Raw genomic sequence first — 24,519 nt, forward strand, 5'->3', positions numbered from 1 at the left:
GTTTCTTTGTACCATGCACAGCAGATCAGTAAAATCGGGAGCTGAGTTGTTCAATTATTCCTTTTCCCTCCCTTTAATCTTTTTTATCATTTATGGTTGTTGATCTAGCAAGCACTGATTTGATTTATATAGCACATACAGCACGCCCCACCCTTACCCCACAGGGAAAGGTGACCACATGCTGCTGCGCCATTATTGTACCATCTGGGTACAGATTGAAAAGAAATGAAAAATGGTTCCTCGCTGTATATGTACATGTAGTTACAGAAATTAACAAGACTTTCTGCCTCTCCATGCGAATAGCTCGAATGGATGGTGTAAGCTCCAATATAAAACGGAAATGGGAGACCTTCTTGCCCATCTCGGTCACAACTGTTCGGAGTTTGATCTCGCAGCTTTTATGAAGGTAAGTGGTCAGGCTTGTTGCCAGTAAAGCATTGTCGCACAATGGCGGAAAATGGGGAAACCTTATTGTCTTAGCTATGGAGCTGTACGGTATGGTCCAAACTCTTAACTACCACTGCAAGCTCCACAGTTGCGGGAGCAGGCAGAGCCATGTCAGATGCCAAGGGGGAGACTGTTTGGAACAGACGAGGAGAGATGAGCACGACAGCTATGGATCAAGGGACACTATGATTGCCTTGCACTTTCCCTTTCCCTTTCCCTTTCCCCTGCAGCTGAGAACACCACCTCTCTTTCTTTCTCGCAGTACAGACATTGCCATCAGGCCATCGTCGCCTTTCCGTGCCGGCAAAGCATTTTTGCTGGTACTTAAGGTGGCGGTGCTGCTGCTCCAAAGCAAAGAATCCTCCGAGAAGAGAAGAAGAGAAAGAGGAGGCACTGCACTGCAGCTTCGTGCCTGCTTCCTTGCTTTATTCCCTCCCTACCCATCGCTTCTTCCCCTCTCCACCCCCCTTGCTTTCCCCATCCGCCCATCCCGTCACCTGTTGCTGCATTCGTGAGAGACATTTGAAGGATTCTGGCTCTTGCTGCTGCCTGCCTCTCGTCAAGTTGCGGCAGGTGCGTTTGTCATTTCCCAGTTCTTGTGCCGTGAATTCTGTTTCTTGCGCTGTGCTGCTCTTCTCTTGAGTGGCATTGTTGGATTCTTCTGAGTGAAACCTTCGTGTTACCGTAGCTCTTTGTTTCCGTCTGCGTAATGTCATGGTGTTGATTTGATCTGCAAATTTGCTTCATTTTCTGTTCTTTTGTTTACTAAAATTTACTGTTGTTTTCCTCTCGTTTGGGTTACTCTTAGACACATGTAACTCAAGGGTGCTGGTGGATTCAGAAATGAATTTCGTGCTATCTGCTGAAGGATTGGGTATCTGACAAAATTAGTCACTTTTGGTACCGATGATATGTTCGTCTTTCTAAGCAGTGCCTTTCCATTCCTCATTGCTGCACAATGTTGGGCAGTAGAGATGTCGATTTCCCGACCATGTTTTCAATGTTCGACGGCAGAGAATAATAGTTTTCCAACCAGAAAAAATCACATAAAAACATTAATCCGATTTCTCTTAATCTGTGACTGAAATGATGATGACTTGAGTCACTTGACCACCTCATATCATGGGATTGATTTGTTTCACATGATTAAATTACTATACTTTTTTAACTATTTCTATAGTACTGATCTGCTTCCTTCTTCCTGTTACCAGGTTAGGTTTTTGTATCAGGACTCAATCCACAGCGATAAGTATGGCTTTCAATACGAACAATCTTCTATCCCACATCAAGACAGCAATGCATTCTTCTATCAGACTTGGCTATCAATCTGCTTGTGATTATCCTGTAGTACTTGGAGCTGGCATTTTGTTGCTGTTCGTACACCAAATTTGCCCTTCTCTATTCAGGTTCCTGTTGTCTTCCTCTCCGGTGTTCCTGTTAACTGCACTTCTTCTTGGAGCACTTTTGAGTTATGGTGAACCAAGTGCTCCTGTGATTGGAGAGGAAACACTGGAGAAGCAGCAAAATTTATCCCCTAAATCTTATATTTCCATTACTGACTGTTCAATCGAGGGGGTTGAGAATGTTGATGTCAAGGCGCACACGGCGAAGAGATTTGAAAGTCAAATTGTCTACGCTGACGAGAGAACTTCTGATGGCATTGTGCATGTCACTCATTGCGATGAAGAAAATGTCGTATCGGTGTCGGCTGATACTACCGTTTATGCAGAATCTTCTGAATTTTCCAAGAGCAAAGCCATTGTGGAAAGAGAAGAGTATATCAAGGAAACCTGCGAGAAGGTTGAGCTGCAAGAATTTGAGAGCACCAATGCTGAGAGGGGTAACAATGAAGTGAAAAATCAGTATCAGTTTGGTGAACTCATGAGCTCATGTTGGCAACCTGTTATGAGGCAGGATCCTTGTTCTGATTCTGAATCTGACCTTACTGAGAGTTCTTCGGATGCATCAATCACTGACATTTTTCCGATGCTCGATGAGTTGAACCCACCTGCAAACTTGGGGACTGGTCACCCTTCCTCAACCTTCAGAGAAAACTTGAACTCTTCATCAGATGATGACGAAGATGACTCTGGGGAGGATGGTGACCTTAGCTCAAATGAAGATGGAGCAGAACAGAAGAAAGATGATGGAAATAACTGGAAGGATGTTACCGCTCCAAGCTCTTCGAATTCGGAAAAGAATGGTAACTTGGAGAGTTTGATGGAGCGGCGAAGAGCAAAGAATATTCTGAAGTTTGAACTAGACAAATGGTTAATGGACATGCAAGCTGCTGATGCAATTCAGAAAATGGAGGAGGTGTCACGCTTCCGTGTTCAGGTTCCCTCCATTTCCACAACAAGGCGTATTATTCCGTTTGACCCTTCAAACGTTTCAGAGGAAATAGTGGAGTTACCACAAATTCCTGATTCAGCACCATCTGTTCTCCTTCCCTGGAGAAAACCATTTGATATTCCATTCGACCAAATAGTGGACCATGACAGGCAATTGCGGGAAACTTGGACTCCTCGCTCATACTTTCCATCAGCTCAGCATAGAAAGCATGGGAACTTATACGCACGGCAGTCTACTCATCTGCAACACAATGGCATAAAGCCAGAAAAGCCTGAACTTGGTGGAAAAAATGCTTGTGATAGTCACTCAGACAGCGATTCTGAGCAAACAGGGAACAATGGCAAGTTGTTCGGTTCACTGGAAGCATGTATAGGTGAAGAAATTAAAATACTAAGCTCAGCAATTTCAGATGCTTGTGTGTTGGAAGTAAATTATGGAAGTAATGAAGGCACTAAAAACACTGATTCTAGCGATGGCACGACTTCATTTTATGTCCAGAAATCCAAATCCAGCACTTCAGAAACAAAGGATTCGGTTTGTGCAGGTAAAATTGTTCATTTTTTCACATTATAACAGATGTAATGCAATTTACCTTTCTGAAACATTTGCTCAATTGAGGCTTATGTTGTGCAGGTAGTGAGCAATTGACATCGTGTCCTGTATCCAAAGAAAATAATTTTGAGCAACATATTGTTGAAGCAGACTCAATCAGTGAAGTTAACTCATTGTTTAAGTGTCGCATGGAGGAAGTACTAGTGCAGTCCATTTCAGAGTCCAGTATATGTCAACCCTTGACAGTTAAACTTGAAGATGAGTTTCGTGCCACATTATCTTCAGACTGTGGGATGCATTTCATTGAAGCAAGTTCAGTTGAAGAGTTGAATTCACAAATTGCACAGCTCAATGAAGAAACACTGCCATGTGCTGCTTCTGACTCCACTTGTGATAATGAGTTGATTCAAAACAGACCATGTGAAGCATTACCTGCAGAAAATGGGCATACATCTGAACTGCCAATCAAAGATGAGCATTCTTCAGATTGTACTCTTGACGAGCCAATGGCCGTGCCCGTGAAGATTGAAGCCAAGCCAAATGAGCTGCTGACTGAAGATGGTGAGCTTCCTGTTCTAAAAGCAAGCTCAGTTGAAGAGATGAACTCACTATTCAAGCAACTGGAAGAAGAGGCGCAGGCGCAGATGCCTCTAAGTCCAGAGCACATGTTTGGTCAGGATGAAGGAGAGTCTACTTCTGACGTGCTAGTTCTTGAATCGAAGACTATGGAACATATCAGTTTTGCTTTCAGACAGTTAGGCAACGGCCATGATGAAATGAAGATGTCTGAAGATGGCGAAGTAAATCTAAATTCAGCGGAACTAAACTTAGGACTACATGTTATCGAGGCCAAAACTGGGAACACTGATGACACATCAGATAGTGGCTCTAAGGTGACTGAGCTCAAAGATTCACCTGAAAGGGCCGAATATACTGCTGGTCAAGGGCATCCAGTTGAAGGGTTGTGAATTGTGATGCTACTTCTGGTCTTCTGGAGTTCTTTTTTTAGCATCTATGCGAGAAATTGGAACTAAAACAATCCTTATAAATCATCTCCCAGAGAACCAGAGAATACTCCTGACTGTCAAAAAAGACTCTGGAGCGCAACAGATCTACATGGCTATGTTCGTCTTTGGTTCTCTCTCTTATTGCTTTGTTTATACGGCGTTCTTTTCCTAGTAGCATGGATGATGGATGTCTAGTTTTTTCTGCGGACTCCGAGAGTTTGTGCTTGAACGTTATTCGTCTGTTTCATACTATTTTACTGATATAGTATTATGAAATTCCAAGAGATGACATGTTGGATTAATCTGTAATTGAGTTACTATTGCCTGTGGGGGCACAACACAACAAGCCGATAAAAGAAGTCTTTGCGTTAACAAATGACACCTACATATATGTGAACTGTAGCATTGCTGCACAGCATGCTCATATCGTGCAGCGCGCTGTGCATGACAGCATCGCTGTGCAGGCCTGCAGGACTTAAAACTAAAATTAAGGTAGTGTTTGGTTTGTGGGACGGGGTGGGACGGAGCGGTTTCATCCCGTTTTTGAGCTGTTTGGTTGGAGTTCAGTGGGATGGAATGGTTCTGAATCAGAGAATATTCTTCAAAGATTCGGGACAGATCCGTTCCAAAAAAAAGGTTGAACGCAGCCATCCCACTTGGGACGGGTCACTGACGGTGGGCTCGAAATCTAAAATGGACTCGTTCCATCCCACCCACCAAACAAACATCTAATTCCGAACCATCCCATTCCATCCCTAAATATATGAATGGAATCATCCCATCCCACCTCACTCTTCAACCAAACACTAACTAAGATGGCATCTGAACTGACTAGCCTCCGTGTGTCTGGAATACATCTGGTCGGGTTCTATTATACTATGAGTTGCGTTGCAACCTTATAATCTGTCCATTTCCATATGTTTCGAACTGTGTGTGCCACATGCAGTTGTTGTTTCAGAAAACCAAAAAAAGAAAACACGATGCCTGGCTGTGGGCAGGCCGCTTCCTTACAGTTGTGACAGGAAGAAGACGAAAACAAACCGAAACGAGTTTATATAGGTAGTCCATTTCTGTGGTGGAACCTGAATTAAAAAAATGCAGAGGCATATTATATTGGCCTGACCAACTGTTTAATTTGGTTTGGTTCAAACTTGAAGCATGCGTGCATAGGCATGTAGTAGCTTATTCTAGTGCACATGGACCCTGAAACGACAGTTTCCTTGGTCGATCGCGTGCAGCCGTGCACCACATGCAAATATGCAATGCATGCGTGCTTATAGTTATATATGTTGACCGTCTAGCGTGCGTGCTTTTCTATTTCACAATCTTGTTTATGTATCGTCGCACACTTTTGTGCTGGTGAAGTTTCGAACAAGGCCAGTTTGTGTGCGCGTGGTACATACAACACCCGTGTTGTTGCACGATTTTTTTTTTTAAAGGAACGTCCTTTTTCCTGCCTCCCTGCATGAAGCATACACTCAGCTATCTATTATTACGAGTTTCAAACATAGGAAATAAAAAAGGCAACAAATAACAATAGTTCATAAGTTCCAAATGACTGAAAGAAAACTTAATCGTATAGTCTATTAGTAGCCAATGCTTGACGAAGATCTCTATGACCGTAGTCTTTAGATGTTGCATGCTCATTTCATCCTCTCTTTCCGCCTCTTTTTACAGCAAGGACCAAAAGCGAGCCTGGTGGATCCCCGGAAGACAACCTTCATGAAAAGATTTGTTTTTGTTTTGTCAAAGATAGATAATGCTGTTTCTGCACGAATTATATTTGACAAACTATGGGCCGGCGGATTGGAGGAAATAGTATCGCAATGCAGGCATAATATGTTTAATTACTCGAAGGGACTGTCTAGCTTCCAGGCCGGCGTTTAACAATTCCAAATTTTTTAGAAGTTGGTTCATAAGGCATGTTTGTTTTTTTATTTTGATTATAGATTTTAGCACCAGAAGCAAAAACAAAAGGTTTTACTATAAAATCCTACAATCCATAATCTGATGAGAAGTTTTCACAGACTTTATACACTGGACTGGATTATCATAATTTAAAGCTAAAATAAATAAGCCTTAAGTGGAGTTTGCCGGTTTTCAGATGACTAGAAACCAACCAGAAATATGTACATTGAAGAATTGCTTCCAAATGTACTCAACACAAACACAGATGTGAAATTGAAATGGATAAACATATAAAACAGCTTGACTGGCATTGCAAGATTGGACAAGCATACCAGACAATTGAGAGGATACACGGAAGGAAAGAAGAGTTGAGGAGCATTGTTAATTGGGAGAACAGGATTAGGAAGGGGAGAGAAAAGCCGAGCCTAGGTGTTCTTATCATGTGGATAAGACGTGGTCAGCTTAATTCAGAGCATACACCGTAGAAGATTATTCAGGGTCTTCATGAGGTGTGTGAAGAACCAAGTTAAAATATGTTGTGGTTTATATGTGATTAGTAATTGATAAGGTTATAGATTTAGTTTAATGATGGTTAGATTACATTAGCATGTATATGTATTGTAATTATGATCATAACTAACCAAAGTTACATAGAAAATAGAGTTGACATATTTTTCTCTAAATCTAGGAAAATTGTACACGTTGGACGGTCAGTCGCCTAGGATTTTGAATTCACTGGATAGTCCGACATCCAGATGGTACACATACCAAAGCATTTCAATTCAGAAGAAAAAGTTGAAGTACATGCCAGATAGTCTGGCGATAGGCACTGTGAGCGTCGGTGTACCACCCTGCGTTTTAACATTTAGAATTATAGCAAAATTCATTCCTTTTTTAAAAAATCTAACTATTAAACCAGTATAAAATCAAATATATATATATATATATATATATATATATATATACTTGTATGTGTGTATTCAAATATATTATTTTAGCTAAGTGATGCAAAAAGCACCAAATTAATTTTTAAATTAATCCTTGTAATAAATTGAGCATATGCATTTGGTTTAATTGCTTTTATGGTTCTTTGAGTGGATATTTGAATTTAAATCTCTCTCAAATTCAAATCTATTTCATAGATTCTTTTCATATGAAACTCAATATAATTCAATTCTTTTGAATTCAAACCTCTTAAGTCCCGAGGCAACCAAAACTGATCACACCGCCGCCATTCTCTATCCCTGATCTCCTCATCCGAGCAGCCAAAAATCGATCACACCTCTATCCGTGATCTCCTCATCCAAGAAGCCAAAACCGATCACTCCTCTATCACTGATCTCCTCATTCGAGCAGCCAAAACCGATCACACCGCCGTCATTCTCCTCTGTGTTCACATTGGCCATCACCCCATCTTTTTCCTCATCTTTTTCCTCGTCCATCTAAATGCAGCGGAACTAAACTTAGGACTACATGTTATCGAGGCCAAAACTGGGAACACTGATGACACATCAGATGGTGGCTCTAAGGTGACTGAGCTCAGAGATTCACCTGAAAGGGCCGAATATACTGCTGTTCAAGGGCATCCAGTTGAAGGGTTGTGAATTGTGATGCTACTTCTGGAGTTCTTTTTTTAGCATCTATGCGAGAAATTGGAACTGAAACAAACCTTATAAATTATCTCCCAGAGAACCAGAGAATACTCCTTAGTCCTTACTGTCAAAAAAGACTCTGGAGCGCAACAGATTCAATGTCACTTACTTATACCTTAAGCAAGCAATCTGATGTTAACGCGTGTACTTCGTCTTGCGATCTTGATCATCAATAAATCTCTCCCGCTCTCAATCCCTCAGGCCGTTTTATCTCTTGCACCAGTATTTCTTTCGCTTGACTCTGTTAACACATTATTTTAATCCGTCTTCTCACGCTTTGCTGCTCTCCATGCGTACAGCTAGAATCACCTTTGATTCCGTTCGGCCTCTTTGATCATTCGGCACCAAGCACCCCGCTTAACCCGATCATCTCGTCATCGACTGTCAAGTTGCATTCATCACCTACATATCATAAGATAATCAAACACGTATTTTCAACTCCATTATAGATTAGTCAAAATCAAAATCCTCAGTTAAAAGCACATCATAGAAAAAAAATGTAAACACCGAATGATCCGACGTGTATTGCCCTCTGATCATTGGATCATCTGACGTGTGCAATATTTTATTTACTGACACACTCCTGGAAAACCCTTCAGTGTGCATACCTTTAATTGACGAACCACCTTACATGTACATCATCACCAGACAAGCTTTGCATCCTCTCTGGAAAAATTAGTCTAACGTGCACATCTTCTATCGTTGGACCATCCAGCGTATAGAATCACACCAAACACGTTTTGCAAACTCTCTGAAAAAATTAGTCTAGCGTCCGGTGCTACCCATCGTCGAACCATCTGATGTGTTAATGGATTTTCTCTACTGAATCAAAACCCTCTAGTGTGAAATCTTCCTGAGCACCGGACCATTCGATGTGTTCATTTCACTAGACGCTGGACCATTCAATGAGGCAAATTTTTCTGGATTCAGAGACAAAAAATTCCAAATTTATTTTCTGTGCACCTTTACTTAGACATGATCATAATTGCAATACATAAATATGCTCATGCAATCCCAAAAATCATCAAACCAAAATTAACAACCTTATCAATCACTTGTCACTAAAAACTAAATCACATTTCAACTTGTTTTCTCACATATTCTACTAGCACAGGTGGATGCAAAACCTAGAGCTTCTTGTTCGATCGTATGTACCACATACGATTCATGCATATACGTAGGATGTCATCGCCTATGTACGTGCTCCTATTTCCTCCTCTTATTTATCCCTACATGTACGCTTTTGTGCTGATAAAGTTAGCGTGTGTTTAGTTGCTTGTATATATTTTTTTAAGCTGCAGCTTATATTCTGAACGAGTAGATGTAGGCTAAGCGGATGAAATAACTTAAAAAGAAGGGTATTTGGTTGTTTACATAGGCGGATACAATGACCATTTGAAGGTGTTTGGTTACCTGCATGGGCAGATGCAGTGACTCCATATATGAGATTAACGAATGAGCATGTTGCAGTACTGTAGCAGATGCAATGTATCTACCAGGTTAGGCTCCATAAAGAAGCTCGATTCGGACGTATCCACCAGACCAGACTCCAACCGTATAATTTTATCCGCGAATGTAGCAACGAACAGTGCATGCAAACAACCAAACGACCTTTTTTCCGTGGGAATATAAGCATAGGCAGAGCCAAGATGCAGAGATGGTCAAATGGGCCATTCGAGCCGCCCCGGCTACGGCACGGCCTAAACGGCCCAGCTACTATAACGGGCCGTGCTGTGCCAGCCCGCGTGCCTCCCTATCGGCCCACGGCACGGCCCGTCGGTCACCGTGTCGTGCCGGGTCGGCCCGGGAACGATTTCGGCCCGACGGCACGGTCGGCCCGGCGAGCACAGTGCCACGGGTGGCCCATTGGCAGAGTTAGCTCGAAAACATAAAAAAATAGCTACAAAATTAAAAAAAATATATATAATAGATAAAAATATAAAAAAATAGCTACAAAATTAAAAATATATATAAGAATAGAAAATAACCGGACTTATGCGTGGCGGGCTGGATCGTGCCGGCCTGGGCTGGGTCATGCCCGTGCCGACTCGACTCGGCCGGGCCGTGCTATGCCGGCACGCCGTGCCACGCGCTCGGCCCAGGCACGGCCTATGGCCTCGTACCGTGCCTGGACCGTACCTACAGTGTCATGCCTCAGATCAGCCTAGTAGGGACGGCCCATTTAGGCATCTTTAACAGGATGTCTCTGATGCGGAAAACCAAACACACTCTTAGTTTGCCACCAATTCGTAATATATATATATATATATATATATATATATATATATATATATATATATATATATATACAACTTATAGACGTACACACACTCATATTTACATGTACGTATTGAAAACCGAAGACGTGGAACTTGAAGATTGATGAACTCATCGTAGACGTCTCTCTGTAAACGGGTACATTATCTACCACTAAAAGAAAATCTCATATTAATAAGATACTCAGGGAGCAAATCTAAGATTTGATTTGTGATGGGTAGAAGATACAACCAACTTTACTATCTAAGTCGAGGCTCGGTTTTCGTGTTGTACAAACTTAACATGTACTGCACGATTTAAGTTGGCAAACAAGAGAATAAGTCAATAATGCAGATTAAGCTTAATTATTGATTAGGAAGTGCATGCCTATCATCTATCGCTGATACATAATTTGAGAACTTGGCCCCAGACTGAATCGTCGACTACCGTATACGAATGAAAAATACAGACTACAGAGGCGGCAATGACCTGGACTTCGAAGCACACAAGTAGCTAGCATTGCCTGAAAGGCTGGAACTCCTTGCAGAGGCTCGAGGAGAAGTTGCTTCCGAATGGGCTCGACGCAAACAAAACATGTTAGCAGATGTGAAAGGGAAATGAATAACACTCAGGCTGCAAAATTGGAGAAGCATATAAGACAAGGGAGAAGATACAAGGAATTGAGGTAGATTAGAGTTGCCTTGTTAAAATTAGGGGTAACAAGATCAGGATGGAGAAAGAAAAAAAAAACATAATTTTTTCAGAGGTGGAACAACAATATGAAATTTTCATTAGACGTACTGTTTATATATGGATGCATTTCACCTGATGAATGACACCGTTCTGTACAAATCAACTCTGGATGCCTGGATGGAATAATATATTAAGTGATAGCAATTTCTTGAAGGTTATACGGCACTAGGTGGTGTCATCTCGTGTGAATCGATCGGGAGATACGTCCCAAATTCAAGGAAAGTTGTGGCCACTATCATGTAGTAGTAGTACATCGTGAGATGTATCATGCATGAACTTAAAGCTTAATTAAGGTACGATACGAAATACTGCTAGGATATTTTTGAAATTGGACTATCAGAGGCCAGAAAACATGGTGCGAAATGGATAAATGTAAACGTGCATGGAGGCATTGATCAAGCCCCAGTCACGCACTAAAGAAAATGGAGTAGATAAAAACAAACATTATCTGCCGCTGAGAGGCTAGACTAGACTTCATCCTCGAGCTCCCAACGTCATTATCGTGCATGATCAAATCACACACCAACTCCTGCATCACAAATTTAGTAAATGTATTAATATACACGACACCTGGTCTGAAGAATTATAATATTGTAGTTAAGTTTTATAGTGAAGTGTGGAAGAGCGTGAGACGACCGTTTCCCTGCCTCGTGTCCCTTTCGTTTCATTTCTTCATCTACTCTCACGCGCTGCTCTAGTAGAATTTTCAGATTTTAGTTTTTTTTCAAAAACTTTTTTTTACATATGGACCTACGAGAAAGTAATGTTAAAAAATAGATTATCTTTACAGTGACATGACTCTTAACGTTGTTGATAAATAGTATGATGTTGTAGTAATTGGTGACGTGGTAGCTGTTAAGTCCAACGTACAAGATCATATGTGATAGTTATCACGACATTAATTGTTACAGCGATATATTATTCAACCACGAAAACAAATTTAAAATAATTTACTTTTAGAAATTACTTTTACAGAGGTCTTGTTATTTGTAGAATTTGTTTTTAAAAGATCAAAATGTAAAAAATCCACCGCTGCTCTCCTGCTTCCTACGCGACTTGATCGGAAAGAAAGTTCTATAAGACCTTTTATTATTAAAAAAAAAAAGAGGGAGACATAACGTAAATAAGAGGAAATTTTTGCCGAATCTTATTAATTGTCTTCCGCTCGGTCGGCCTCGCACGTACATAAATAAACGTAGGCAACGTTCACTCGCACGCTGCTCCATTTCCATTTCGTCGTTGCCCGCCTCGATCGGCTCAGCTCAGACAGCTCACAACAACCCAGCTTCAGCTTCTGCTTCAGCCTCTCTCGCTCTCTCCATGGCCGACCGCGTCCACCCCATGCCACCGCCCACCTCCTCCTCCCCGCCTCGACGACCCGATCAACAAGCGGACGCGGACGCTGCTGCGGCGCTCACGGAGACGACGCCGCTGCACCCGTCCTTCCGCCGCCCTTTGGCTCCGCCGCCGGGCACCTACATCATACAGGTCCCCAAGGACCAGGTCCTCCACGTCCCGCCCCCGGACCGCGCCCGCCGCTACAGGAAGCTCGCCGCGCGCCCCGCCAGACGCCGACTCCTCCGCCGAGCCTGCTGCTTCTCCTGCGCTGCCGTCATCATCCTCGTCCTCCTCGCCGCGGCTTTCGTGGGCGCCGTGTACCTCATCTTCCGGCCCCGCGCGCCATCCTTCTCCGTCGCGTCCATCTCCATCCGCGGCCTCGACAACCCCACCCTCTCCTCGTCATCCACGCTCTCCCCGGAGCTCGACGCCGGCGTGCGCGCGGACAACGGCGCCAACAAGAAGGTCGGCATCGACTACCGCGACGGCTGGGAGGTGGCCGTTTCCTACTCCGGTGTGCGGCTCGCGTCCGGGGACTCGCCCGCGTTCTACCAGCCGCCAAGAAACGTGACGGTGTTCCCGGCGGCGTTGAGGGGCCAGGGGGTGAGCTTCACGGAGGAGCAGAGGAGGCAGCTGGCCGCTGATCAGGCGGCCGGCGCGGTGCCGCTGACGGTGGAGGCAAGGGTGCCGGTGCGGTTGAGGTTCGGGAAGGTGTTGCGGACGTGGACGGTGGACGTGAAGGCGAGTTGCGACGTGGCGGTGGACAAGCTGGCAGGGAACGCGGCGGCGGCGAACAGGGGGTGCAGGGTCAGGGTCAAGCCGCTCTGGTGGTGGTGGTGATCGCCGGCGCCACCGCTAGCTCATGCGTGGGTAATGCTGCCGCTTAACAATGCATTGAACACAGAGATTAAGTCCTACTTAGTATTCCGCCTGTGAAGTAAATTAATCTCAATGTCTAGAGAATTTTTGGGGTGTATATTTTGGAATCAATGTGAAGACTGTCGGTTATTCAGTATACAGAATTCTCGGTTGCACTATGTCGTAACTGGGGTGAAATTAATATGGCAAATAAAATATATGTTCTTTATCAAGAATATTTGGCGGTTTAGTACTATGCTATATTATTGATGATTTATATTTATATGGTATTTTACACTTTCATTTCCTTTCAACATTCAGATATAAGTTAAGATAATGTAATAATGAATAATGGAATCAATGTTCGCCGCCTGAAAAAACTAGGGGGACTCGATATCCTGAACCTAAAAAAAATCGCAAGAGCTCTTTGACTTCGTTAATTGTGGTATGAATGGACAGCGGATAATAAATCATGGATTGGTATGCCTACACCGTTCACTGGCACGGACCGAGCACTCTTTGCAACGGCTACCACCATCATCAATGGAAATGGAGAAAAGGCAAGTTTTTGGCACTCGGTATGGCTCCAAGGGGAACCACTGAAGATGATAGCGTCAAACATCTTCGCGATTTCCAAAAGGAAGAAACATAAGGTGAGGAAGGCTATGTACAACAACACATGGGTGCGACACATCAATTTTACTGCTATTTCATCCGCCCAACAATTCATTGACTTTATCCTCCTATGGACATGCCTTCAGTAGATCCAATTGAATAAAAATGTCCTATACTATCACCTGAAACTTCACCTCCTATGGAGAGTATACAGCTATCTCAGCCTACCAAGTGCAGTTCTTAGGATCGACATCCTCATATATAAAGCGACTAATCTGGAAAGTATGAGCACCATTGAAATACAAGTTCTTCTTGTTACAAAATCTAATTTGGATTGCGAACAGGCTCATAAAGAGGGAATGGCCGAACCAGAAGACTTGTCCACTATGAAGAACCACAAATGAGTCGGTGATCCACATTTTCGCACATTATAGATTTTTCAAGCATGTATAGGAGGCCATCTACACTTGGTGCGCCAGGAGAATCAACTGCACAATGGCATGGGATGCTTTTGACACAGTCAAGCAATTGTGGATAGCAATTGGCTCCCTGCAATGAGTGTTGCCTAGGTCTCTTAGATCTCTTATCATTCTTATAGTATGGGAGCTATGGAACGAAAGGAATATGAGAGTTTTTCAAAACTATGGGAATAAGACGATCGCCCTAGAGGCAAAAATCAAAGACGAGGCTAGGGCATGGTGCATTGTGGGAGCAAAGAGACTAGCAATTTTTCTTTCACGGCCATAGTTAGGTTCATTTTGATTTTTTTTTCTCCAGAAGATTTCGTACTTTCTCATACTCTATTAATATAAAATTGGTAGATCTCCTGCCAATTTATTTTTTAAAAAAATAATGAATAATAGATATATGCATCACATCGACCGAAACTTTTTCTCATTGTCTAAAAAAAGATGAAGTATATGTTTTTGTAAAAAGTAAACGTAACTTCAATCAGACCATTCTGCCGTGTTGTGAGACTTTGAGCTCTTGGTTATATCTGTAGAGTGTAGCCAGGTCAGTAGCTCGTGGTGCCTGCCTCACTTCCGTTCGCTGCTAACTTATTACCGGGTCATCTTTCTTGTTTTTGTCTTATTTTTCCACGAATACTAATTGACCTTTTGCAGCTCTGCCGACGACTAAACTACGGCATGCAGCAGTGTTCTGAAGCCTATTTTAATCTTGTTCTGAAACCATACTGTTTGTCCATGCCTCATGATCGTGTGCTGGGTGTAGCATGGCCAGCAATCGGCGTCATTGGCCTGTCCTGTTGCTTGATTCTTGTGTCAGAACGGCATTGTGCACCCACTCAAACCGCAGTAGCTAATACTATTTCTATTACGCATTGCTAGTCTGTATCATTATTATTGTTTTTATTTTGCGAGGAAGTGTTGGTCTGTATCGTAACTCTGAAGGCTCGACTGACTCAGCTGGGGCGAGCGATGAAACATTCAACAAGAACAGCGTGCGGTGTTTGTACCCATCAACCTCACGTCACCTACTGATTTGGTCTAAGCTCAACTTTTGCAACCAGCGTGCAGCTGTATGTCATCTGGGATTGTTCATTCTGCCACAACAGGGCATTATACAGTGTAAGGGTAGTCATCTTTGTGTCTCCATTTTCGTCTCTCTCCCAGCTGGCTCTGGCTCTGGCTCTGGCTCTGGCTCTGGCTAGCTAGAGTTGCATCAGCAAGGAGAAAACGGCAAGCAAGCAACTCCAGGGAGACAGGGATCAACGAGGCAGCTGTTCTCCATTTCGTAGCCTAATCAGGATTGGTCAGGGCCTGGAGTGATGCGTTCATCATCTTCGTACCAACGTCGATGAGAGCTCCGTTTGAAGTACAGAGACAGTTACCTTTTTTAATCTGTTTATCAAGAATTTATAGATGGAGACAGTTACGAAGATGCGTTCATCATCTTCGTATCTTCTCTGAATTTTATCAAGAAACCATTAATCTGTTTTCCTTTAGAAGGTAGGGGCTGTTGTTCAGAATCGGACGGATTAGGTGTAATTTAGTCATGCTCGGCAACGTTTTCACTATGACTAGGTAACGCTTGGCCTTGATCAGGGAGTTCAAGAAGCCCTCGGTTTTTGAAACCTTCATCCTGGTCTAGCTTCTTTTCGAGGCTCTCTCCTTTCTTGCTCTTCCTGCACCTTCCATTCACTTTCTACTCCAGAAGAGGTCAGGAACCACGTTCCTTCTAAAACTTTTTAGTGTTGCCAATTTCTTACCTTCCATTTGAAGAAGATGAACCAAAGGAAAACAAGCACTAGAAAAGATCAAAACAGCATGCCTGAGTCCGACATCAACAAACAACAAGCCCATCCCTTGCTCAAGCTTTCCAGTGCTCAGATATGTGCTCTGCTACCAAACAGGTAAACTGGGATTTGCTTTACCAATCTAGATTTATACTGTCAGAAGATAAATAAGCTCTAGGGTTTGAGAAAAGCACATCTTAAAGCTCCACATTCCGCGCCAGAACTAGAAGTTGCAGTGTTGCCACTTCAAAAGGACCGTCCACTACTACCAGGTACCAGGTACCGCATGTACATGACAAAAGAGAACCTAGCAATCTTACTAGCCATCCAACCGGTAGCATCACTTCTTTCTTCTTTTTGAAGTCCTGGTTGGCTGCGAGGCTCCTGCAGATGACTCTTCTTGAGCAACCTCCAATGCTTCAGCTTTAGTGCTTCTCAAAATCCTCCTAGGCATCGCCGTTGATGGACCTATGTTTTCATTTTCTTCCACCAGTTCAGCTTTCACTCCCTTGCGTCTCTTCCTCGAAGAACGGTTGGCTGATGGAGCTTGATCTTCCCCAGGCTCATCATTCACATCATCATCACCATCGACTTCGCCCTCCAACCGGGGCCATTCAGTACCACAACTGGGACAGGCTCTTGAAGCCTACATATGCAAATAAATTAGAAAACCATGACTTTAACATCAACATGATAACAGTGTCCAATTGCTCTAAACTCTTTTCTTCATTGTGCTTTTCTCTCCTTTAATAAAATCGGCAGAAGATCCCCTGCCGTCCTTTCGAAAAAGATAAGGAAAAAGCATAATAATAGTGTGAACAAGAATTAGGCAACTACCTTTCGTTGTGAAAATTTCTTCTTCAAACAGTACCCATGAATTCTTACATTGCATCCCTCATTAGGACAACTTGATGCCTGTTGTGAGCATAAATAGTAGAAAAAATATATCACAATGTTAAGGGTTTACGGTAAATTAGAAACAAGAGCAAGGCAACTGAAAATCATATGATTGTCACATACAGTACCTTTATACAAGCTTCGTTGCAGACCACACATGATGGAATATCATTACCACGGAACCAGCTTCGGAGATCAAGAAATGATCTGATGCCAAGACCAATCTTACCTGTGGAGGTGTATGACAGCCAATGATCTCGTATCAGTTCATTAAGAGTTTTCTCTTTCTGGCTCAACGTGAAGTTTTTTATGGAAGTAGGCAGATGAGATTGACTGTCCTGTGAACCGTCTACAATTACGACCTGGGAACAGAACACTCAATTACTCATGATACTATATTGCAATCAAATATTAAACTGTGGGTAGATATAGTGCTGCCACAAATATATGAAACTATTGTAAGCTTACTTAACATCTTGTAAATTATAATTGTATGAGCTACATCAAAAGCACATGACCATTTGGTACAGTTAGATATATGACAATATGTGGTAAATAAATACATGAAAACAGACTAATCATGTTTCCAGAATGGCTATACAACAGACCTGGTTCTCAAGCCGGACATTGAGAGCGTCAATACTGGTAATGCTCCCATCATTTCCAGCTTCCTGAACTACTGCTTCTAACTGACACAAGAATCATTGATGATATAGTTACATGAACATATACGAAAATTAATGCAGCATATGTTATGTCAGACTGAGCTGTACAAAGGAAGCAATGGCATACCAGTCCCTTGTAGAATGCAATCTGTGGCACAGAATACTTTGTTCCAAGCTTTGATTCTTCGTCAACAATGTTATTGACCACTCCATAATACACTGTTCCATCATACTGGTTTATGCATGCTCGCAGCTCAAACTGCAAGTATGCGAGCTCCTTGTTGATCTTGAGAAGTGTATCGTTGAAAAGTTGTTGATGAGTGGCTGCAAGCCATGATATGGAATATAAGTGATAGGAGGCAAGAAGTTTGGCAAAATGAATTAGGGAAAGCTTAAGCCCCATAGGATAAATATTCACTAAAATACTCTTCAATAAACTTGCCCTAGATACAAATTCAGCCAGCATAGCAGGTCTCAGCTGAACTGTAAACGAATAAATCCACCGTAATGTGGGGTGAAGGTCATTGACACAATCGGACAAGGCATGTTTAAGTTTGAAGTGATTGTGCGATAGGTTCAGTCTATCATCCATCAAATAGTCAAGCTTCCACCTCTGGAAACATAGAAATTGCAGCTATTTTTGGCTCACATGATAAAACTAAAATGTTCGTTGCAGGGATCAGGATCGGCTGCAGTTGTAGTAGTGACTGGAACTTTAGCAGTCGCAGGGGTTGGGATCGAGATCATGATTGGATTGCAACAGCTCTCGTTGAGTGACTGCTAGAGTTGCAGCCGATCCCGATCCTCGTCCAAGACATGGTATTCACCTTAGAGAGCTTATATAGACTACAGTGAACCCGAGCAGGTCAAGAGACAAACTAAGTCTCGAACAAGAAATGATGACCAAGGGGCAACAAGGGATAAGGAAAAAAAAAGGCAATGGCCATAAATCATGCTACATGCACGAGCACAAGAATACTCGAAATGGTCGACTTCTTTAAAAAGAATTGTAAATAGACTTGTAAGCAGAGTGAGCAGGATCAGATTTGTAAAGTGCATCTCTGTGCAGTAAATTTAGGGTGTGACCGACCATCCTTTTATTAGGAGCAGCAGCAGAACTCATCAATTAGAGAGAAAAAAAATAGAGATAAATATAGCACAATCGGAAGAAGTACTAGCAGCACAACAGGTTATTCCCGGAGCAGCATTTCGTCGAGCACTTGGGCTACGGCATACGAGTATAGAGAGGATGGACCGGGGCCGGAGCAAGAAAGAAGAAGACACACCGGGGTTCTTGCCGGAGATGGCGGCGAAGACGGCGTGGAAGTCGGTTTCGGAGAGAGGCCCGCGGGAGAGCAGCGCCTGCAGCAGGGTGTAGTGCCGCCACGAGAGCGGCGCCATGCTCTTGCGCTTCTTGCTCCCGCGCGGGATTGGGCGAGGAAAGCCTAGCAAGACAGCGAGCAAGCTCGGCGTCTCCGGTTTCCCGATCAGATCGGACGCCTAGATGGCGAATTCCGCTCAGGGATCAGGATCGGAGGAGGGAGGGAGGGAAAATCAATTTGGGGGTTCGCGGGAAGCAGAGGCGAAGAGCGGGAAGGAAATGTTGGGTGTGGGGGGGGGGGGTGTTAGACAAAAAATGTCGGGTTGGGGAATGGGATTAGCATCTTGGGTAAAGTCAGATGTGCTATAGTAATTTACTGTTCTACAGTAGCTTTGCTGAAGCAAAATTAGAGGATGTGAGTCCTGGGGAATGGGTGCAGTGCAACTGTAACAGTCAGCCCAGAACAACTATAGAAAGCGCACACCACACTCATATCCATGTACACTCATCTTGTTACGTATTAATATACATCTAAATAAGATTAGAGATATAGCATCATGTAACATTGGCACACGCTTTGACCACCGAACGTATTAACATGTGCATAATTATTGTTCTCGAAAAAATATGACCATTCGTACCGAGTTCAGAACTCAAATCTGGATAGACATGTTTCACTGTAATGATCCTAACTAACTGAGTAATGATGTGAGGAATGCGTTGTTTGAACTAAGACATAGCGAGAAGCAATGGCGTTGTGGTCAGGCAGCGATCGATCGATGGCCACACATGAACCAAACGAAACTTGCGCTGCTGCCGTCGGCTCCTCACGGCGCGAGGTGAGCACCTGCATGGCGAGGAGGATGAGGCGAACCAGGAATCCGCAGCTGGGTTCGACGCGATGGTGGCGCTGTTCAACAGTGGGGAGTACCATGCGTGATGGAGGAGTTGTGGTACTACGTCAAGGACCCTATGCAAACGCTCCTACACTGCATCCACCAATGCGTCGTTGGATTCCACCACCTCTTTAACCACGACCTCCCAATTGGACTACCAAGCTTGTGATTAATGAATTCTAAATGGCAAGTTGATTTGATTGAACTATGGGTGCAGAACCACCGTGGTGCGATGATAGAACTCAGGGAATGCCTTTGCAAGATCCGCAAGCTGCATTGGGAGGACAACATGTTACGAACCAAATCGAGATACAGAGTTTGGGTGGATAGAAATCTAGAGGGCATGTAAGGTTCCAGCCATCATCGAGCAGAGCTCACCGTCCTGAGTTCGTCGTCCTTGTTCTCCTTCCCTTGTTACATCCCACTATTATAAGCCCCTTGGGCCGAAATCACTTTCTCACCCACTTTAGGCCGAAGATTGCTGGATTGGGCATGCTTGTCCGCTTGGCCTTTGTGCAGTTGACAGGTCTTGATTCTAAAGCTTCTTCTTAGCAACATCTTGAGCAGGCTCACCTTCTTCATCATCTAGTTAGCCATGACATAGGTTCTTGACAATCTCTCCTCCTTGAAAACTGGCTTGACCCTAATCCAATGCAACTATAAATTCTTATCGAAGTCGCTGCTCATCTTCCCATGTTGCTATAGAATCAGGCCATCCTAACTAGCTAACCAGAACCTACGGGGACACACTAGAGCCAACCTTATGGGTGCAACGATCAAGTATGGGTTTTGGTACCTGATAAGGGTTGGAGACAGGAGGTAAGACCCAGCTTGCATTGACATAAGTACCAATTGCCTTTTTCAATTGAGAAACATGAAAAACCAGGTGAGTTGTACTAGAAGCAGGTAATTTCAGTCGTCAATAGATGACTAGCCGCAAAAAGGTTTAACAAGTACGACGGTACAAGGAAGAAAAAATGGCCGAATAAAGGATCATCATCGGTTGTCATCGTTGATGGTGTCGGAGAGCTTTGCCATGGAGTAACCTTAGTCACTTGGAGCTCAATGTTGCCATGTTGTTGTTGTTGGGTTGGGGTCTTGGGCACTAGGGTCATAGGGTCGGGGAGGCTGGGACAGTTGGGGAGACAGCATCGTGGTGACGACTGAGATTCAGACCAAGAGAGCAGGGCAGCAGCGACCAAGATAGAGTACAATAGGCAATGACGGGCCAACGGCTAGTGCAATTACTCGGAGGAGACTGGATCTGGCGGTAGCCGAGATGGGAAGGTAGCCAAGAGGGGATAAGGCAACGGCAATGGCGATCGAGAGAGGAATAGTGACCAGGAGGGGATCTGGTGATGACGATGGCTAAGACGGGAATGGTGGCCAGGAGGGGATCTGGCGGCGACGATCAAGAGGGGAATGACGGGTGATGAGGTGAGTGGAGTGGAAAACAAGCGATGGGCGACCAGGGCAAGAAGGGAGTGCCTGAGTGGGCGACAAAGTTACTGACCTATTAGGTTCGAGTTGTGTTCATTAGGCTAAGCGCGCGTGGGCCGTTTAGGCTATATGAGTTATGGGTCAGATCTACAACATTTTACAAGGAGGTGGGGGACCCATGGGTAAACTAGCTGGGGGTACTACGAGAACATACCCGAACCAGTTCCACCCGATGGATGAGATTTTTGCTCGTTAATAGACCCGTGGGTAACAAAAATACCTCATACCCGACTCTTGATGGAGTAATTACCTGTCGGGTAGCGGGTACTCATTGCCATCCCTTGCCCCTCCACCGCTTCCCCCTCCCGGCTCTCGTGAGGTTCCCTATTGCCGCAACTGAGTGGTCGGGGAACGGGAAGGATGCCACCACATGATCACCTTCGTTAACTCCCGCGTCTCCCTCCCCCTCACATCCCCTCGAAAGCACCAGCGGATCCAACCCCTCCCGCCCTCCCTCCTCACGGGACCCTGCCCACCTTTTAAGTACCACCTACATGTGTGGCACGTGTGCCATCTTTCGCTTCCACCGCCGCACTAGCGATGTCATGTAGCGGGGTGGAGGTGGTCGCTACTAGGGGTGTGTGAGGCTGTTGCTCCCAGGTATGCATTAGCCCTCCCCCGCCACTTCCATCGCCTTTGTCGCATCCTCCTCTGCCTTGCTCGCCGCCGCCATTGTCGCTACCAATCCGAGTGTGGGGGCACGAGCCAACATGGGCGGGCCCTTCTATTGCGAGGGAGAGGTAAGGTGGTGAGATGCATGATTGGGGGTTGGGTGAGGGATGAAACCGTGAGCGTAGTCTCATGTGGGGGACGCTGGGAGACTCGAGCGACTTGGTTAGCCAATTTTCCAATTTTCGCTCATCCTCAATCTGAGAGCATATTCCCTTTAGTTGGCTTACCCTATTCATTCCTGTAATCCAACCAAACACTCTCAAAACTAAGATAACCATCTTTCATCCATAGATATCCCTTCAACTAAACAGTACCTAAATCAAGAAAGCACATGAAAACTTAAGAGAAGCAAAGAATTTTGGGTTTGACTAATGTTTGAATTTAAAAATAAAAACTAAAGGTACTACACCTTTACAATTGATAAAAATAAAAATAAAGTTTATAGTGCTACAATGATTAAATATGTAGCCTATAAATTAAATAGACTTATCATAACAAGAAGTGTTTATGCACAAAATATCTATGCCATTGCCACACATAACGATATGCTTTATTAAAAGAATAACACGTAAATGTGTTTTAGTTCCACAATATAAGTCGCAAAAATTTGACAAAAAACCTATGGGTCATTTGGATACCTTGCCAGGCCAGGCTATTGCCCAGCTAGCCTTGATGGACAAGGATACATGTTTAGTAGTAGTCTTTAATACTTGCTTTGCCAATCAAACTCGCCTTCGTAGGCAAGGAAAAGGTTGTCAGGCCCGGTGAGCCGATTTGGCTCTCCCGCATCGACAAGGCGAGCGTGCAGACAAACAAAAAGCGAGCGGGCGAGGGGTAAAAATGGTGCGAGCGCTCAGCTCACCACCCTCAAGTCCTATTTACCACCTGCAATGACCGTGCATCCAATCGAACCCAATCCACTCGTAGAGGAAGCTACTCTGTTCATTACTCATGGTTGGTAACTTTCCCCTCCACGTGCTCTCTCCCATCTATTATCTCTTTCTTCCTCTCTAAATGCTCTCTCCTAATACATATCTGGTCCTCTCCCCTTCCCCTTCCAAGCTCCTTATCTGTGTGCTAGCTGCTCCATTGAAGGTAATTTCGATTTCTATTTATCCTTACAATTATCTATGGAATTGATGCAAAGATTCATTTCTTTTTCTACAACTGATTCATGCCTTTGGATCGATTTCTATTTTCCCTTGCGATTGACTGTTTCGGTTTGTTAGGGCTTTATGATTGGTCCCTCTTTTTCTTCATGGTGGAGTGATGCTTATATAATTTGGGAGTTTTTGTGTTCAGAAATTATAATTACTTATTTGAGGTAGCAACTAAAATCTTACTGGATGCTAGGCTCTGCACTTACACATCAGGCTGTTGCAGTACTTGGTTGCATCCTTTTAACTCATGCGTTTGTAGTATGTTGACTGCACTTATTTTTTGTGTTTCAATTCATGCACCAGTAAGCTAGTTTCAATTCATGCCAGACAAACAATTAAAAATAGTTGTTATCATGAGCTTTGTTCCTGGATCAGTGATAGGGAAAATTATTGTAGTTGTTTGCAAGTAACTTCAATTTGGGACCTTGCTTTACTCTTGATTGTTTATTGTTCATCTAGATGGACATCACATTGGAATTGATCCAAAAAAATATAGCTTTTATGGTTGCATGTATGGTGCCATATTGGGCAGTAATCACCTATCTGCATAATAAAAGTAATCATGTAAGATACTCTATTTTGGAGAGGAATAGACACCGAATGAAATATCTTGAGAAATTGTACTGTGACCAGAATTCATATTGTGTTAATCTTCTTAGGATGAGTAAACATGTATTATTCAAACTATGCACCAAGTTTCATTCTATGAATGTACTTCGGGATACATGGCATTGCACGATTGAGGAACAAGTTGCTATGTTTCTTCAAATGGTAGACCATAAGAAAAAGAACAAGAACATAAAGTTTCTTTTCACAAGGTCCGTTGAAACTGTTAGTATATATTTCAATGAAGTTTTGTATGCTATTGGCCAACTTGGATCTGAGATGATGAGACATAGATCAACAGATGTACCCTCTAAAATTAGAAACAACTCAAGATTCTACCCATATTTTGAGGTATGCTTCACCCTTTCTAAAGAGAACATGCATAATTGATTTACTAATAAATAAATTTATAAGCCTTGTTGATTTGTACAATCTAGGATTGCATCGGTGCTATTGATGGAACCCATATACCCTGCAATGTTCCTACAAGAATAGCAAATCGTTTCCATGGTAGAAATCCCTTCACAACCCAAAATGTGCTAGTAGATGTGGACTTTGATTTAATGTTTACTTATGTGAGTGTTGGTTGGGAAGGATCAACACATGATTCAACTGTCTTGAGACACCCCCTTGATCATCCAAATAGCCTCCGTATTCCAGAATGTTTGCCTACACCTTTTGATGCATTTTCATGATACAACAAATCATGTGTTGATGTTTTTAAAACTTATGCTAGGTAAATTTTATCTTGCTGATGCTAGATATGCAGCAATGCCGGGGGTTTTGCCACCTTAGCGTCAAGTTCGT

General features: G+C 43.4%; 3 protein-coding genes across 4 annotated transcripts; 2 read left to right on the forward strand and 1 right to left on the reverse strand.

Annotated features, from left to right (window-relative positions):
• Positions 1-659: 659 nt before the first annotated feature.
• Positions 660-4,712, forward strand: LOC133905683 (uncharacterized). Its single transcript, XM_062347447.1, has 3 exons — positions 660-1,020; positions 1,659-3,343; positions 3,433-4,712. The coding sequence occupies exons 2-3, from the start codon at positions 1,699-1,701 to the stop codon at positions 4,317-4,319; spliced, it is 2,532 nt and encodes an 843-aa protein (XP_062203431.1). The 5' UTR covers positions 660-1,020; positions 1,659-1,698; the 3' UTR covers positions 4,320-4,712.
• Positions 4,713-12,163: 7,451 nt separating this feature from the next.
• Positions 12,164-13,328, forward strand: LOC133906385 (NDR1/HIN1-like protein 13). Its single transcript, XM_062348269.1, has one exon. It carries the CDS (start codon positions 12,248-12,250, stop codon positions 13,103-13,105), a length of 858 nt encoding a protein of 285 aa, XP_062204253.1. The 5' UTR covers positions 12,164-12,247; the 3' UTR covers positions 13,106-13,328.
• Positions 13,329-16,107: 2,779 nt separating this feature from the next.
• LOC133906702 (uncharacterized) lies at positions 16,108-19,160 on the reverse strand. 2 transcript variants are annotated; one of them, XM_062348676.1, is made up of 6 exons: positions 18,844-19,160; positions 17,685-17,881; positions 17,501-17,581; positions 17,021-17,254; positions 16,833-16,910; positions 16,108-16,641 (listed from the first exon to the last, which is right to left on the reverse strand). In XM_062348676.1, exons 1-6 carry the CDS (start codon positions 18,956-18,958, stop codon positions 16,336-16,338), a joined length of 1,011 nt encoding a protein of 336 aa, XP_062204660.1. In that variant the 5' UTR covers positions 18,959-19,160; the 3' UTR covers positions 16,108-16,335. The 2 variants fall into 2 exon arrangements, with proteins under 2 accessions (XP_062204660.1, XP_062204659.1); XM_062348675.1 differs by having other exon boundaries at positions 17,685-19,160.
• Positions 19,161-24,519: the final 5,359 nt, after the last annotated feature.

Source organism: Phragmites australis, chromosome 23, assembly GCF_958298935.1.
Source record: "Phragmites australis chromosome 23, lpPhrAust1.1, whole genome shotgun sequence".
In the NCBI taxonomy this organism is placed as follows: Eukaryota; Viridiplantae; Streptophyta; class Magnoliopsida; order Poales; family Poaceae; genus Phragmites; species Phragmites australis.

What these genes read in the sequence shown, in the direction of transcription:
- LOC133905683 (XM_062347447.1), top strand. Translation starts at nt 1,699, where the DNA reads ATGGCTTTCAATACGAACAATCTTCTATCCCACATCAAGACAGCAATG. An exon ending in AAAGGATTCGGTTTGTGCAG is followed by an intron (nt 3,344 to 3,432) that starts GTAAAATTGTTC and finishes TATGTTGTGCAG; the next exon opens with GTAGTGAGCAATTGACATCG.
- LOC133906385 (XM_062348269.1), top strand. Translation starts at nt 12,248, where the DNA reads ATGGCCGACCGCGTCCACCCCATGCCACCGCCCACCTCCTCCTCCCCG.
- LOC133906702 (XM_062348675.1), bottom strand. Translation starts at nt 18,149, where the DNA reads ATGGATGATAGACTGAACCTATCGCACAATCACTTCAAACTTAAACAT. An exon ending in TTGCATTCTACAAGGGACTG is followed by an intron (nt 17,582 to 17,684) that starts GTATGCCATTGC and finishes TTCTTGTGTCAG; the next exon opens with TTAGAAGCAGTAGTTCAGGA. An exon ending in GCAACGAAGCTTGTATAAAG is followed by an intron (nt 16,911 to 17,020) that starts GTACTGTATGTG and finishes TGCTCACAACAG; the next exon opens with GCATCAAGTTGTCCTAATGA.